Consider the following 17,624-nt stretch of genomic DNA (forward strand, 5'->3'; position numbering starts at 1 on the left):
CCCCGTGCTGACCCCAGGCAGTGGTGAATGGAGGGTGGAGGGTGAGGGCTGGGCTGGGCTGGGTACACGAGCCGCTGCTGCAGGTTGGTGACCTGAATGAGCTCTTTCAAATCAAACAGGCTTCCACGTGTCCCCGGAGTCCCCCTGTCTTTTCTTCCAGAATCTGATACTGTTGCAATTTTGAGGTCATTATCCTCAGCAATGAAAAAACCGTTTAGAGACAAAGAAGGAAAAGCAAAAATTTAGCTCGCTTTTGCTTCCACTCAAATATTGGGACCACAGCATCCAGAAGGTTCTTAAAAGAAGCCTGTTTGAACTAATGCTCCTGAAATTACAGGCCCTAGACTACTTTTGCTTTATGATTTAAAAAGTTGAACTCTAACCAGTCTTTCTTTTCTTGCAAATGAGAAGTTTTGTTATTAACTAATAATCAATTTTTCAACCTTTTCCCCTCAAAAGCTTTGTGCATGCACGGTGGCCCATTTCCCACATCCACTCCTCCTCACCTGACAGTGAGCCCTGTTGACTTCTGCCTCCAGAATGTCCCACAAAACGCCCCATCCTCTGGGCTCCCACCTAGGCCCTCATCTTTCTTGCTCCTCTTTTTGCAGGAACATTAAGATCAGGAGGTGTTCCTGTCATTGCTCTCCACCCCCTCCAACTTGCGCTCTCTATTGTTGCCAGATTGTCACTTAAAAAAAATTTTTTTTTATGCGGACCATGTTTAAAGTCTGTATTAAATTTTTTAATAATATCTTTTCTGTTTCCTGTTTTGGTTTTTTGGCCGAGAGAGGCAGGTAGGATCCTAGATCCTAGATCAATCCCTAGGCCAAGGGGTTGAACTCACACCCCTTGTATCGGAAGGTGAAGTCCTGACCACTGGATTGCAGGGAAATCCCTCAGGTTGTCACTTAAACCACAGATCTGTACACGCCACTTTCCTGCAGTAGAGCTGTGAGTCCTCACCTGGAGCACAGGCCCTGCATCCCAACAGCACATCCTGGACACACCTTCCATCCAGGTCTGTGGCCGGATGTTCCCCTGCCTGCAAGTCCCTTCTCTGCCTGGCAAACTCCTATGCTTCCTGCAAGACCTGGCCCAGGGCATCTCTTCTAGAAGCCCCCGTGGGGAAGGCCTCCTCTCTGTACTCCCCTGACACCTGCGACCTCACTGCACTGTCCAGAGTCTGTGCTGGGCTTCTCCACCAGCCATGGGCTCCTCCGTTTGGTTGCCCCAAGGTCCTCCACGTGCCTGCATTTGATCCATGCTTGTCACCTGCACAAGTGTCTACGTGGAGAGGGCAGCTGCTAAGTGCAGTTACAAAGAAGAAACAACCCCTAAAGCTTCATTTCCAAGAACACTGGCCAGCTGAGATGGAAGATTCCTGGTGGGTCTACTTCAGACAGAGTCACGCTCTTGCTGTCCCAAGAGGTGACACAAATCCTTAGCCTTGTCTCTTATGGGGTGGTTGAGTTTCTCCCTAACGACTTCTGCCCTGGGTCAAGTCAAGTGCCCCTGCAGCGCCTTTAAATTTGGCTGAGGTGGTCTACATTTAAACCTCTTATCCCTTCTCCTTCCCTTTGCTCCAAGATGTATCATTTCATGTGAACACTACAGAGTCATCTTTAAGAAAGATATCCACTCCTTAAATAAACAGAAGTTTCATTTCACTTAACAAGTGTTACATTGATCTAGCATCAACAAGCAACTGTTGATTTCAATTTAACATCATTTGTAAATGAACTAACAAATCACAATCATTTAACATCACGCCTACTGCCTGGGCTGGTGCTCTGTACACAGAATTATGACTGTTCTTGACTGTAAGCTAAAGTCAGAGATTTATGTTCCTGAAAATGTGAAGACTTGCTTTTTCTCTTCTATGCTAAATGTTTCTTTTAAAGTGAACTTAAAAAATCACTTTGAGAGCCCTTTATCACAGTATCTAGTGCGACCTACCCCCAGTACTTAGAGGAAGAGCTAAAAACAATAAACAGGAAAGGGCAGAAGACACCAACAACATAAGGAGGAGAGGTGTAGATTTGGGGGTTTAGATATACAATACCAACCCTGAGCCTCAACAAATGGCCCCCTCCTCCCCCTAGAGTTTTAGTTCGAGATTTCTAAATAAATCTCTTTTAAAAATAAAATAAGAAATATATGCTCACTGTAGAAAAACAGAAAATATGGGTAATACATAAATAGTGAAAATGCACAATCGACCAAAATTCTTACATGTAAACTAACCATGGTTAACATTCCAGTAGAGATTATTTCAGACCTTCATATTAATATATTCTTCTAGATAGCTACATAAACCAATTTTGGGTCAACCAATATATACTGTTCTGAATAATGACCTTTAAGTTGGAGTCTATTTTTAGTCCCCTTTGGCGGGGGGAAGACTTTCTATATTCGACTCCCCTTAGTATCTGAGTTCCCAGTGGACCTTCAGGCTTAAGCCTCCCTACTCACCATGCTTTTTGCAGCGGGGACCCCATCACGGCTTTTCCCTGGGGGTGCTCTCGGAGCCTGGGGACCAGGCATGCTGGGGCAGCTCCAGGAGAGCCAGGAGCTGAGCTCAGAGTCTCACGACCACAGTGGACCTGAGCAGCCCGGACCCACGCTGGTCATTCCGGGCGGTGGTGCGGTCAGAAGCGCTGTTCCCAGCCGAGGACTCAGGCGCTTCACGCATGCGCCTGCCCTTTGTCTCGGGGACTCGCTCTATCTGCCAACTGGCTAGAAAGTTGCGAGTTCTCGCTCCTTCCTTTTCTCTCTCTGTCTCTTTCACCCTGCACTTGGTCTGACCTGCCGAATTCTAAAGAACTTCATGCCACAAGGGTCTGTTTTCAGCAAATGTGACTTGCCCCAAACGGGTCGCCCAGCATCTCTCATTGCAGAAGCTTCCATCAACTGTTGGCCACTCTTACCCAAAAGAACAGTGCAGACCAGTGAATGGAAAGCAGTGCACGGGTCCCCTGCGTGTCCAGTAGGAAGTGGCTCCGGAGCGATTGCTTTTTATAGCGCGCACAGGTGGCCGGTACAAGCCCCTCGTGAAGGCGGAGGGCTGGGCTCCCCGCCTTTGCAGAGAGAAACCTTTTCAGAGAGAATAGAAGCTCGAACGAATGATTTGCTTTCTTCTGAGAACATGAGAGCGTTAATTAAAAAATTTTTTTCTTGGTGAAGATCCCCTTTTTGGCTGAATCCATTCATATTGGTGATCAACGGAACACACGGATTTCTTAAGACTTTTCTATCAGTAACTGTGACAGTCATTAATTTAGGGTTTAGTGGCAACCTGAAAGATAACCTGGTCCCAACTCCCAATTTTCTAAATAAAGAAACTAAGGTTCAAAATCAATAATTTCTTCAAGTTCTCCGAGCAGCCTGATGTGGTTTTGGCTGCTACCATTTACCCGAATGTTATTTCATACTCTCTGCTGTTGCGTGCATGTTATTTCACACTCTCTGCTGTTGCGTGCATCAGTGGGATTTGGTGCAAAAGTAGCATTTCATGCCAGTGTAGTCTGTGTGTCGTACATAAGGACGGGAATGAAGCAAGGGCAGACACCACTATGTTTATCTTTGCAGAGATTTACACCCATTATGGTAGTTTCAAAATAGAGAGGATCTATTAAATATTTAAAATGAAGCCCTTGTGTTAAGGTTGCATATTGAAAGCATCATGCCTCATCCATCTGAAAGTGAAAGTCGCTCAGTTGTGTCTGATTCTTTGCGACCCCATGAACTATACAGTCCCTGGAACTCTCCAGGCCAGAATACTGGAGTGGGTAGCCTTTCCCTTCTCCAGGGGATCTCCCCAACCCAAGGGTTGAACCCAGGTCTCTCGCATTGCAGGCCGATTCTTTATCAGCTAAGCCACAAGGGAAGCCCAAGAATAATGGAGTGGGTGGCCTATCCCTTCTAACTTCATTGAAATAATGTGGGAGGAACAAAGCAATGTCAGTGCGGGAAAAGAGAAACTGGAGTGAACTAGGACAGGGTCTCAGTTCTGAGAGTTAAACAGCTTCTCTTCCAGCCTTTTCCACACGGCAGTATTCATGAGATTATCAATTGAAAGGTGAGATCATCTGAAATAAATGTTGCCTCTGGCCAATTAGTCTGTGTCAGCATCTATTCTGGGATAGCATTTCCACCCCGTTCTTTGGGGCTCGTCCCCCAGGTTGGGCGGGAGCAGCTGTTCTCTGACCTGGCTGCTGCTGTGGCTGGTCGGGTCTGGCTGGGCCAAGAGTTTTTCCACACGGCTCCTGGCCACAGTCAATTCTCGCTCCAGGAATAACCACCAGACCCAAAATAGGACCGAGTTGTTTCCCAGGAAATTTGCAAATGGTCTGAGGAGAAGAAACCACCTCGTGGGCATAGGGACTGTGAGAGGGAAAGTTGGAGGTGTTTCAAGGGACCACTGATCCCCATGTGTTTTGGGGAAGAGGAGGGAGCCAGTCTGCAAACGGGAAAGCAGAGTGAGGCGGACAGAGAGGGCGGGCGCGAGGTGGGGACCCTCACGGAAGCAGCCTGTCCCGGCCCACGTGTTTTCTGATTTTGGGTTTTGTGAGTCTCTCCAGAATCCTCCCGGCAAACTGACATCCCTAACTCCCATAAATCATCATAGAAGTAGAGGGGTTAGGGCTGATTTCTACAAAATTATCTCGTTTGTACAAGGAATTCTCTGCTAAAGGAGATGTGGAAGACAAATCAAAAACTTTTCTTTGTGAGGTTAAACAACAACAACAAAAAAAGATATAACCTACAGATGGCATTTACCCAGACAGCGGTTAATTACTTTTTACAGACTTTTTCTAAGGGTGCACAGTTTGAACACGTGAATTCACAGGGAGAAAGTGGCCACCTACACCCCAAGGAGCAAGGTCACTGTGAGAAAGCAAGTATACACCTTGATCTTGGACTTTGAGCCTCTGGAATCAAGAGAAAACAAACGTCTGTTGTCTGGGGTAGTCTGTTGTGGTAGCCGAGTGGATTAACCCACTATCCAATCTGATCTGCTTCCTGGGCCATCTTTCTCCAGGGGAGCCAGGCTGTCGGCTTTGTGGGTTCTTGAACACGCTTTGCTTATCCCTAAGCCCAAATTATGAGCCGGGTCTTTGTTATTTATACCACCCATTCCTTGGCATGTTTTGTCATTTGGTTAGGCATGACTTTCCCCCCTTCCCCTGACTGCTAAACAGAGATGCAGGAGGTTTGACAAGCAGCCCCTGGTCCCTTCCTCTCGGTCCCTGCTGGGTTTCCTCGGACACCACAGCTGTTATTCACAACTCGCTTGTGTGGGGTCCTTCGTCTATTGTCTGTCCTTAAATGTTTCTTATCCAAGTCCTTAGGGTGCTGCCTTCATTTCTACTGGCCCCAGCATGCATACTTAGTGGCTCAGTCTCGTCTGACTCTTTTGTGACCCCAAGGATAGGAGCCTGGTGGGCTACAGCCCATGGAGTTGCAAAGAGTCGGACATGACTGAGCGACTAACACACTTCACTGCCTCCTTGACCCGCTGCATTTTCCGGGATGGGGACCACGCTGTATTTCTCTCTGTAGGTCCAGGCTCAGCAGGGACTGGCATTTTGTAAATACACAATTTTTTGTTTCTTTTTGAAAGAATGGGTGGATGTATAGTTAGAAGAGAATTGAAAGTTCAAGTTTATAGAAGTAAAACCATAATTTCTGACAATTTAAACATTACCAAATTTTCCTACCCAACGGGTAGGATTTCTCTCCTGATGCAAAACTTTGTGCGTAAACTAGATTTGCCATCATTCTTGGAGCAGGCCAGCCCTACACACTGATTCTGATTCTTCACCCTGGCCTCTCTGCCTGGCTCCTTTCACAGGGCATGCCCTCCTGTCAAGGTCAGAGTCATTTACAGAATCTGGGATCAGCCATCTTCCCAAGGGTCACATAGAAGAACAAGCTAGTGCGTGACTCCTCGTGTGCTAAAAAGGAGATGAGGTTTTCTTTTGTGGCTGGAGAGAGGCGAGAGGGTCTGGGTGGAGCAGTCTGGGTGGAGAGAGGAGGCGGCCAGCAGGATGACTGTGGGGACTTTTCTAGAGACAGAGGCTGCAGGCAGATGCTGGCAGGTCAGTGGAGCTGCTTCCTGTGACCTGCAGCCCGGGTGATGTGGCTTTTGGGGGCACAGAAGCTCAATCCCCCAAAGAATTAGGGGACCATTCCCTTCCCCTCCTACCCCATGCTCAGCTCAGCAGCAGGAAGCCCAAGGCATAGGATGTGGGAGGTAGAGATGCCATCACATACTTGTGGGCAGAACAGACTGGGGTGAGAGGCAGGGAGGTGATCCTGAAGCCTGAGTCCCAGTGCCTTTGAGCCTCACTCTTCAGCCAAGCGAGGCCCTGGGACACTTCCCTTCCACAGAGGATATAATTTTTTTTTGTTAGGATAGTCAAATAGTCTTAGAGATACATCTGATAAGGCCACATCACTTCACACCATCTTGAGCTGCCTGCATTTCAGGTATGATTGCCCCGTTTCTCCTTTCCTCCCACACCTCCTCTAAGGGTCCCGTCCCTCATAACTAACAATAGTGTCTTTCCCTTCCTTCCAACTCTTATTTCATTTATTTTCCCATCCCTCAATTTCGTCCTTGCTTCTCTCTTGTCTTGCATATTAATTTTGTTTACTCCTCTAGGTTATGAGGGAGTCTTGAGGATGGGGACCCAGTTTCACTTTCTTTTTCAATACCAAAAACATCTAGCACATTCTGAGTGCATGTGGGCTCAGTTGCTCAGTCATGTCTGATTCTTGGCGACCCCATGGAGTGTGGGCTGCCAGCACACAGCTTGATGTTCCAGAGTTGTCTGCTCCCTGAGTGAATGGCTGGAAACAGTGATTTTCTACAGAGATGGGCCCTGTGGGCAGGAAGCAGGGTGTTTCCTTCTGAGTACAGCCACCCGTGGTGTTCTTTGCTGTTCAGTTGCTAAGTCCTGTCTGACTCTTTGCGACCCATGGACTGCAGCACGCCAGGCTTCCCTGTCCTTCACCATCTCCTGGAGGGCGCTCAAACTCAGGTCCATTGAGTTGATGATGTCAGTGGTGGTACTTTGTTATTTTCAAACAAGGCATCATTTTCTCCTTCTACTGTACACTCTGTATGCTCCTTGAAGACAATAACTAGTGAGTTTTGCAGAGAGAATCTCTGCTGCTGCTGCTGCTGCTAAGTCGCTTCAGTCTTGTCCAACTCTGTGCGACTCCAGAGACGGCAGCCCACCAGGCTCCCACATCCCTGGGATTCTCCAGACAAGAACACTGGAGTGGGTTGCCATTGCCTTCTCCAATGCATGAAAGTGAAAATTGAAAGTGAGTTCGCTCAGTCGTGTCCAACTCTTCACGACCTCATGGACTGCAGCCTACCAGGCTCTTCCGTCCATGGGATTTTCCAGGCAAGAGTACTGGAGTGGGGTGCCATTGCCTTCTCTGGAGAGAATCTCTGAGAGCTATCAATTCGGCTTATGCTGGAAGTGTATTTAGAGTTCTGTGAATAACTTTTTCTTCTCACGTATCTTTTTCTTGCACATAGTAGGCATTTGACGGAAGTTTGTTCAATAGATGCAAATAAATAGAAAACTAATAAAAAGAGAAAACTCTTCTTATTTGAGTAAAAGAATGCACTCGTATTATTTGAGCCCCTATCATGCTTAGTTCGGTTGAACTACCCTATCTTTGGGACCCATGCGAAGAGAAGGAGGAGCAATTGCCAACGAGCTCTTTGCTCCCACAAATGGAGGAGGAGGCGGCTTGCCGGCTGCCTCTTCTTTACCGGGATGGCTCTGTACTTCCCTCTGGTGGCAGGTCTGTGCACTGCAACTGATGTTTCCGAGGCCCAGGGTTAGATTTGAATGGAAGGGACTTTAGAATCTTTAAGGATTTTTAGAGGTTTTTGATTCCAGTATTTCTCCAGCTAGCGTTTATGACAATTTTGGAAAGTCTCTCTGAATTCTCTATCAGATTAAGACTTCGTTTTGACTTCAGTGGCAATGTAAAACAGGAGCATAGTCTGTATTACGTGGAGATAGTGAATAGTGGAGTCGCTCAGTCGTGTCTGACTCTTTGCGACCCCATGGACTGTAGCCTCCCACACTCCTTTGTCTATGGGATTTTCCAGGTAATAGTTCTGGAGTGGATTGCCATTTCCTTCTCCAGGGGATTTTCCCGACCCAGGGATCGAACCCAAGTCTCCCGCATTGTAGACAGACGCTTTACCCTCTGAGCCACCAGGGAAGTTACTGGTGGATGGCCCAGTAACTTCTTACGTGGCTGGCCCCCTTCTAAGCACTACCTGACTGTACTGTTTTCTCATTTGTTCTTGTGCTTTTGGTCAGGCTGGTGCCAGGTATTACTGCGAGGCTAAAGGAGACCCAGTGAGACTCAGGCTCCCTGCACCCATACAAGGTTTTCACGCAGCTACTGGTGGCTCAGCGGTAAAGAATCCACCCGCCAATGCAAGAGACCTGGGTTCGATCCCTGGTTGGGGGAGCATTCCCTGGAGAAGGAAATGGAAACCTACTCCAGTATTCTTGCCTAGGAAATCCCATGGACAGTACGAACCTGGCAGGCTACAGTTCACTAGGTTGCAAAAGAGAAGGACACGACTTAGCGACTCAACAACAGCAGCAACTACAGTAGAAGCAAGCCGGTATAAAAGGTTTGTACCGTCGACACTGCACTTGGAGGTAAGGGGGGGTGGCGAGAGGCAGTGTGGTTCAGAAATACAGCATTTTCTCTCACGTCAGTTTTACCGTTTGAGTTCTACTGACTTGTGGTGTTGCTACACTTTATCTTTAAAATGTTTTAGACGTGTGTTTGGAAGCCTGGTGTGCTGCAGCCCATGGGGTCCCAAAGACACAGACACCACTTAGCGACTGAACAACAACAGCAGGTGCTTTGTGTGTGTTAGTCACTCAGTCGTGTCTGACTCTGCGACCCCAGGGAGTGTAACCCACCAGGCTCCTCTGTCCATGGGGTTTCCCAGACAAGGACACTGGAGTGGGTTGCCATTCCCTTCTCCAGGGGATCTTCCTGACCTAGGGATCAAACCCAGATCTCCTGCATTGCAGGCAGATTCTTTCCCATCTGAGCCATCAGGAAAGTCTTAAATTATTTACTGTTTATCATTGTGTATATTTATGTGTTATTCTAGAAAATGAAGCAATCCCCTGTGGGGGGGGAGCACATTTTCCCTTTAAAAGTGGCCCCAATATTGTGCATGTTGAGATGACCCAACTGGGGCCTGGGTGAGGGAGTCATTCTCCCAGCATCCAGCAGTTAGTCGAGGGCAGAGCCAGAAACACCCAGAAGGTATTCGCCGTTTAGACTCAGCTGTGTGCTCCCCACAGCAGACTTGAATCCTCTGGATTTAAAAAACCTACTTTGCTATAGAGAAACTCTGCTTTCTGCTTCACCTTGTCAGTGGAGACCTGATCTCTAATCATTTTAAAATAATAGATATTGGGGTATGTTCCTCCTTTTCATGTTAATTCAAGTCAAAATGTATTTCACATTGCTCATAGCATTTTCCTTAGCGCTTTAAAAAGTGTAACATGTGATCCTTGCCCAAGAACAGTTTAAAACTAAACTGTAGGGAAAGACATATGTGGGATTTTAAAATAATTAATACAGTGCAGCAAAGCAGGGCAGTCAAGGAGCAGACACTGTCCCCTTAGTCTCACCTGCGAGGTGGCCCTCAACACTGCTTTTCTTCACTGCATCCCAGCAGTGACCTTTCTGCTAAGACTCCTGGGAAGCTGAGAATGAAACCTCCGCCCGCCTTGGTACCTCAGGTGCATCGGTCCAGGGCTCTGGAGCCTCACTCTTGTCATCTGGAAGTGGCCCGGTAGTGTCCTCAGGTCCACTGGCCTCCAGGGGGAGCTCAGTGTCTGGTAAACCCATTGCTCACCAGGTCTGATGGCATGCCAGGCTCCTCCTGAAGAACCCAGGCCCCTGGATTTGATAGGATGAGTCTCCTATCAGCGGCACCTCTGCCATCACATGGCCCAGTCCGCCTGGCTAAGAAATCTGCAGGCTCCCCAGGTTGGCCCATGGCCCTTGTCCTCAGTGTGTACAGGTGCAGGAAGGTACCCACAGGCAGTCTTGTGGGAGGTGGTAACCAGCCCATGGGAGGCGTGGCCAGCTTGTGAGGGTGTGGCCAGCGCTTGGGAGGCGTGGCTGGCTCTTGAGAGGCCTGGAGGCTTGTGAGGGTGTGGCCGGCTTGTGGGAGGTGTGGCCTGCTCCTGGCCACCTTGGGGCGTAGAGCCGACCTGGTTAGAGGTTGGATTTTTCAGGCCCTGAGAAAGACTCCATCAGGGACCCTGAGTTCCGAATGGGGCATTCCTAACTCCAGACGTGTTGTGACTCCAACCTGAATACCCAAACACAGGTGTGTGGTGTCTCCTAATTCCAAATTAATTAGCTGTAAAGTCAGTAAGTGACTTTTAAAAGTGTGGCGCCATCTCACCAGGGCCTACAGGCACAGGTTCTGTATCTATAACATATGGAAGGGTATAAGTAGAGATTTAAAATTGGGAAAGGGGTGTGACAAGGCTGTATACTGTCACCCTGTTTATTTAACTTATGTGCAGAGTACATCATGTGAAATGCCAGACTGGATGAATCACAAGCTGGACTCAAGATTGCCAGGAGAAATATCAACAACCTCAGATACGCAGATGATACCACTCTATCAGCAGAAAGTGAAGAACTAAAGAGCCTCTGAATGAGGGTGTGAGAGAAGAGTAAAAAAGCTAGTTTAAAACTCAACATTCAAAAAACTAAGATCATGGTATCTGATCCCATCACTTCATGGCAAATAGAGAGAGAAAAAGTGGAAGTGGTGACAGATTTTTCTCTTCCTGGGCTCTAAAATCACTGTGGATGGTGACTGAAGCCATGAAATTAAAAGATGCTTCCTTCTTGGAAGGAACGCTATGACAAACCTAGACAGTATTATAAAGTAGAGACATCACTTTGCCAGCAAAGGTCCATCTAGTCAAAGCTATGGTTTTTCCAGTAGTCATGTATAGATGTGAGAGTTGGACCATAAAGAAGGCTTAACACCAAAGAATTGATTTTTTTGAACTCTAGTGCTGGAGAAAACTCTTGAGAGTCCCTTGGACTGCAAGGAGATCAAACCAGTCCATCCTTAAGAAAACCAACCCTGAGCATTCACTGGAAGGACTGATGTTGAAGCTGAAGCTCCAGTACTTTGTCCACCTGATGCGAAGAGCTGAATTATTGGAAAAGACTCTGATCCTGGGAAAGGTGGAAGGCAGGAGGAGAAGGGGGCGACAGAGGATGAGATGGTTTTGGATGGCATCACTGACTCAATGGGCATGAGTTTGAGCAAATTCCGGGAGATTGTGAAGGACAGAGAAGTCTGGCGTGCTGCAGTCCAGGGGACCACAAAGAGACACGACTGAGTGACTGAACAACAAGCAGAGGTTGCAAAGTGTGTGAAAACTAGGACAGTCCCTGTTCTGTTCATGTGTAAATTAGCCACTGGTCTCCACACATGGACATTTATGATCACTCACCTCCTCCCGCTGGTCTAGGGTAGATTCCTTCCTGAGCCATCCATTAGATGCTATCGTATGTTGTCCTCTGCCAGACTGGCCTGGGCTCCTTCTGCTGATGTCCGATTGGCCCAGATGCCTCACGTGGCCAAGCCCAGCGTCAACGTGGTGAGTAGACTCCACCTGGCCGGGCAGGAAGAAGCTGAAAACTCACAGGCCAAGGGGTGTGAGTCCAGGGCTTGAGGACTCTGGGAGAAATCTCCCCCACATCCAAATAGCAAGGACAGAGACACTGGCCCCATCTTCACAGGACTCGGGGTCTGAGTGGGGGGTGGGGACAGGCAGGAGATACACAGTCAGCAACATCAGTGTCAGAGTTGAATAAACCCAGCAGTGACCCACCTTGAGCCCCCCTGTGGTGGGCGGAGGCGCCAGCAGGCAGCCCCGGAAAGGTGATCTGCGAGGCGGAGACAGTGGCAGCTGAGCAGGGCGGCATCTCCAGGACCAGCAGCTGCACAGTGAGGGGTCTGGGGTGGGGGGGGCGGCCCAGGGGGAGCCTGGTGGGTATCAAGGAGGAGAGGTGGCAGGTGAAGCCACCAGCTACAGCCGATTGACGTCACTGCAGACAGGGTGGTAGCATAGTAATATTATTTTTAGTCACTTTCACATTCTTGCTCAGGTAACGCTTGACATTTTACTTATAATAGCCCCAGCAAGTTTACTGGGAAGCTGTGCAGTTGGCAGTTTAGCGGTGCAAGTGACACAATAGAATGGAAAATATGTGGATGAATTTGTATCACTGGCCTATGGATAATTCATTTAATCTTTTTTTTTTTTTTTCAATTTCAGAGGCACATTTATATTCCCATGGGTGTTACCTTTCTTATCCCAATTATGTGGTCAAAGGGAAAACACATTTACCGCTGAGGAGATTGCAACCTCAGCTTTTCACATTAAGTTCAGCCCAAGGACATTGCCAATATCAGGAGCTGAGATTACTGGAGATGTATTTATGATGGCCTGCAGCCACGGTAGCAGAAATGGAATTTTGTTTGAGGTTGTAAAGAAAAAACGCTGGAGGATTTATGAAAGCACACATTGCCCGGGTATCTCTGTAAAGTATGTATAACGGATGCTCCAGGGATGAGGGCACCAGGTGGCAACTTTACTTCGCTCTGCACCTGTGAAAGGTCCCCACCTCTTTTCCCACCCCTTTGTACGCTCTGCTCCTCTCCTCTCTTCAGTTTCCCCCTGTTCCTTTTCCTCTCCCTGGCTTTACCCTAAAAGGGGACGTAGCTCTTTCTGCCCCCTTGTGAGTTCTATCTGTAAACTCTGAACAGAAATGGACAGGATCAGTTGCGGTTCAGTTCAGGAAAAATTATGGGCTGCTTTTCCAGGGAGGCAGGCAAGATTTTTCCACAGGAGGTAAAAAAGAAAATACAAGGGGATGGATCAAAAGCTAGAGTTCTTAATATAATCTTTGGAACAAGTGCTTTTAATACCATCTTTTCTTATTTTTGTGTTCCCCTCCTGCCCATGTTCCTGGCATGTATTCTGGGGTTTGGCATAGAGTGAGTAAGAGAGGGAGAAAGCCACGGAGGCAAGACAGTTTCCTCATTTTTAAAGCTTCTGTTTGAGAGAGGCAGAAAGAGAGGGAGAGAGGAGATTGTGAAATATCTACTCAACTAATTGCACAAAAAATCTAGCATAAGGATGCTTCCTGACGCACTGTTCGAAATTGGGGAATGGGGACTTCCCTCATGGTCCAGTGGCTGAGACTCTGAACTTCTAATGCTGAGGGATTGGGTTCTGATCCCTGGTCAGGGAGCTAGATCCCACATGCTGCAACTTAGAGCCTGCAGACTGCAACTAAAGACCCCCCCTCCCCGCCCCGCCCCCCAGGCCATAATGAAGATGCAGCCAAATAAATATTTTTTTAAAATAGTGAAGTGCTGGAAACAGCTTATGTATCCAGTACTAAGTATGCGTGCGTGTGCTCTGTCGTGTCTGACTCTTTGTGACCCCACGGATTGTAACCTGCCAGGCTCCTCTATCCACGGAATTTTCCAGGCAAGAATACCGGGGTGGGTTGCTGTTTCCTCCTCGAGAGGATCTTCCCAACCCAGGGATCGAACCTCTGTTTCTTGGATCTCCTGCATCGGCAGGCAGATTTTTTACCACTGTGCCAACTGGGAAGCCCAATAATAAGGCAGTGTGTTAAACTTATGGTGGGGGGTGACAGCTCCCCCTACAGGCTTTCCCAGCCCTCAGCATTTATGACTGTAGGTCTGGGCTTCCCTGGTGGCTCAGCTGGTAAAGAATCTGCCTGCAATGCAGGACACCTGGGTTGGATCCCTGAGTTGGGAAGATCCCCTGCAGCCTACCAGGATCCTCCATCCATGGGATTTTCTAGGCAAGAGTACTGGAGTGGCTTGCCATTGCCTTCTCCAAGGAGAAGGGAAAGGCTACTCAATCCTGTCCGGCCTGGAGAATCCCAAGGACTGACTGACAGACTTTCACTTTTCAGGTCCGGGGTGGGGCCTGAGAACCTTTATTTCTAACAGGCTTTCGGGTGACCTGTTGCTGCTGACCTGGAAGCACCCTGATATCACTTTGAGAACCATTGTTCTAAAGTAGGAAAAAGGTGTTTCAAAGTTAGGAGTAATAGTCTTCTCTCCAACTTTTCCAAGTTATCTAGAAAAAGTGCTCCTTTAAAATATTAGAGATAAAATATTGTAAAAGAATTCCAGAATTTTTTATGAGACCAGTTTTTTTTTTCTTAAACTATGTATCATATCTGCATGAATAAGTATTATTTACATACTATCAATATTTCCAATTTCCTGTAAATTGAATTACAGATAAAATTCTTTCTCTACTTTGTGTCCTAGCACCTGCCAGCTGACATTGTGTGTGTTGACAACCATGATTTGCGTTATGTGACATTTTGCAGTTTTAGTTGATAAATTCTTGGCTCGAATCCATGGCTCAAAAAGTCACAGTACTGCTGACATGATACATGAAAAGATCTCAGTGAACCGGAGGGGTGCACACCCTTGTCTGAAGTGTTTTAAGCAGTTTCTTCTCTCCCTCTGTTTGTCTTACATTCACAGCCACTGAGCCGTGGAGCGCTTCAGTGTCGGTACTTGCTTTCAGAAGTTCTCGCTCCCCCTGTCAGGTCAGTGCCCAGGCTCTGCTCACATCCTCTTGGGTCCTTTCCCTCCATGCCTGTGGGCTTCCTGAAACTTTTTAAAGGATTGCCCTTGGCTATGGGAGCAGCTTAGCCCTGATACTCACAGACCCAGCTCCGTGGCTCCTGTGGGACCACCCTGAGGTGTCATTTATCCTCCGAGGTTTCTCTGAGGGATCAGGCTGCAGCGAGCCCCTGTGTGTGATGGCTTGAGGCTGAGCCTTTGCTGGCCCACCCCCTCCCCGACCCCTATCTTGCCTTCCACACTTCCCAGTTGGCCCTGGGAGAACTAGTTTCACAGTCAGCACATTTCTTGCACATGAGTCTTCACCATGGGGTCCACATCTGGAGTATTCTGCTAGTCACAGGTCCCTGCATGGTGAAAGCATCAGACATACCTAAGTATATGTAATCTACACAGGATTATGGTCAAAGTTAAAAATGCATTGGTTGGTCCTCTGCTGGCCAGTAAGGACATGTAGAGCTATAAGGCACAGCTGATGGCCTGGAGGGAATCAAAATCTTGTTTGGGACATGTAAAGCACGGGCTTCCCAGGTGGCACAGTGGGTAAAGGACCCGTCTGCAAATGCAGGAGATGCAAGAGATATGGGCTTGCTCCCTGGGTCAGTAAGATCCCCTGGAGCAGGAAATGGCAACCCACTCCAGTATTCCTACCTGGAAAATTCCACGGGCCACAGAGAGTCGGACACAACTGAGCATGCGTACACACACACACACACACACACACACACACACACACACACGGCATACAGAATAAAATTCCATAAGACTTGGGGGCAGGATATAACTTGAGACGCATTTGCCCGTCTTTTGCTTTCCTCTCCAGTCATTGTTTGCCATCTGCCCTTCCGGAAAGCATGCAATCCAGGTGGGGACTTGAACCACAGGCTTTTAATTGAGCTCTCACACCTGGTGTCTGGACTTAAGCTCAGGTTCTTGATGTCGCAGAAGGAATTCATTGAGAGGCAAAGTGATAGGTAAAAAGTAGATTTATTTAGAAAGAAACACACTTCACAGACAGAGCGTGGGCCATCTCAGGTGAGAGAGCCCGAAGTACGGCATGGTTAGTTTTTATGGGCTGGGTAACTTTATAGGCTAATGAGTAGGAAAATGATTCCAACTCTCTTGGGAAAGGAGCAGGGATTTCCAGAAAGGGACCACTGCCCACTTTTTGGTTACTGTGTGTGTGTCAGCTGCTCAGTCGTGTCCGACTCTGCGACCCCAAGGACTGTAGCCCACCAGGCTCCTCTGTCCAAGGGATTCTCCAGGCAAGAGTACTGGAGTGGGGTGCCATTTCCTTCCCCATAGGCCTACTATAGTCAGCCTCAGAACTGTCATGGCACTGGGGGTGGGGGGGAGTGTCATTTAGCTAAAGTATTACAATGAGGCTCGAGGTCTGCTGCTGCTGCTGCTGCTGCTGCTAAGTCACTTCAGTCGTGTCCGACTCTGTGCGACCCCAGAGACAGCAGCCCACCAGGCTCCCCCGTCCCTGGGATTCTCCAGGCAAGAACACTGGAGTGGGTTGCCATTTCCTTCTCCAATGCATGAAAGTGAAAAAATAAAGTGAAGTCGCTCAGTCGTGTCCGACTCCTAGCGACCCCATGGACTGCAGCCCACCAGGCCCCTCCATCCGTGGGATTTTCCAGGCAAGAGTACTGGAGTGGGGTGCCATTGCCTTCTCCCAGAAGGCAGATCTTCTGCCATCTTGGACCTAGTTGGTTCTAACCAGTTTCTGTCATGTCCTACGGCTATGTCATTCTTTTTAAGGCTGTGGCCTGCGCACTTCCCTCCTGTTTCACTCCCACCTGTGGAGTGCTGGAGGAGCCAAGTGGTCCCTGTGTCCCAAGCGTGGTGCAGAACTCACAGGAAGACCCACTAGTATGAAGGATGGTGTGTCAGGGATGTGAGACGTCTCAGTGGGCCCTCGTGAGGTTAGATGAAACAGCCAGGTGGCATCTTCCCATAGACGGTGCAGCCTCTGAGCTTCCTAAACTTCAGGAAATGAGGGGAGTTAACTGAGATTATCACCCCACTCCAGTACTCTTGCCTGGAAAATCCCATGGACAGAGGAGCCTGGTAGGCTGCAGTCCATGGGGTCGCTAGGAGTCAGACACGACTGAGCGACTTCACTTTCACGCATTGGAGAAGGAAATGGCAACCCACTCCAGTCTACTTGCCTGGAGAATCCCAGGGACAGAGGAGCCCGGTGGCCTGCCGTCTCTGGGGTCGCACAGAGTGGGACACGACTGAAGTGACTTAGCAGCAGCAACTGAGATTATGACCCTTCATCTTGATAGGAGGAGGCATCAAAACAGAAATCCAGGTGACCTACAGAAAAGAAGAATTGAGATCCATATGCAGCACCAACACGGGGACAAGCGCCCAATCGATGATGCTGAGGGCAGCTGTTACGTTGAGCATATGACACTTCGATGGGTGCAAGGAGGCTCTGCAATGCGTGTGTGTTCTAGAAAGTCTATCTTAGACCTTCAGGGACGTTAAAGAGTTGGTTAAACCAACAAGTAGGAAAAATCCTGTGCAAAAATCACCCCCTTGAGGTCTGCTTTGCTTGGACTTGCTCCACTTTTCATCTTGTCCAAGGCCAGGTAATCCCCAATTCAAGCCTGGTTAGAACTAATCACAAGAGTTTTGTCTAACAAAGCAGAGGGAGGTCAGCCCTTTCACAGCAAAATATTCAAAGGATTTAGTTCTTATGCACATAAAGTCATCCTACTTACTGAGCTCCTGATCTGGCCCAGAGCTATGATGGCCCTGTGACCTCTTCAAGGTAGAAAAGGGTGAGGGACCCGTTTGCCCAGATAGTTATTCCTCCTTGTCTTTCCTTCATGGATGAAAGGTGGGTGTG

General features: G+C 48.2%; 1 protein-coding gene across 1 annotated transcript in view; it reads right to left on the bottom strand.

Moving 5' to 3' along the window:
* Positions 1–2,956, bottom strand: part of TAGAP (T cell activation RhoGTPase activating protein) — an 88,513-nt gene extending 85,557 nt beyond the window's left edge. Inside the window, exon 1 of the mRNA XM_027551957.1 lies at positions 2,476–2,956. Coding sequence (XP_027407758.1) covers positions 2,476–2,547 — 72 coding nt within the window. The 5' untranslated portion in view covers positions 2,548–2,956. The remainder of the gene's footprint in view (positions 1–2,475) is intronic.
* Positions 2,957–17,624: the final 14,668 nt, after the last annotated feature.

The sequence above is a fragment of the Bos indicus x Bos taurus genome, chromosome 9 (assembly GCF_003369695.1).
Source record: "Bos indicus x Bos taurus breed Angus x Brahman F1 hybrid chromosome 9, Bos_hybrid_MaternalHap_v2.0, whole genome shotgun sequence".
Classification (NCBI taxonomy): Eukaryota; Metazoa; Chordata; class Mammalia; order Artiodactyla; family Bovidae; genus Bos; species Bos indicus x Bos taurus.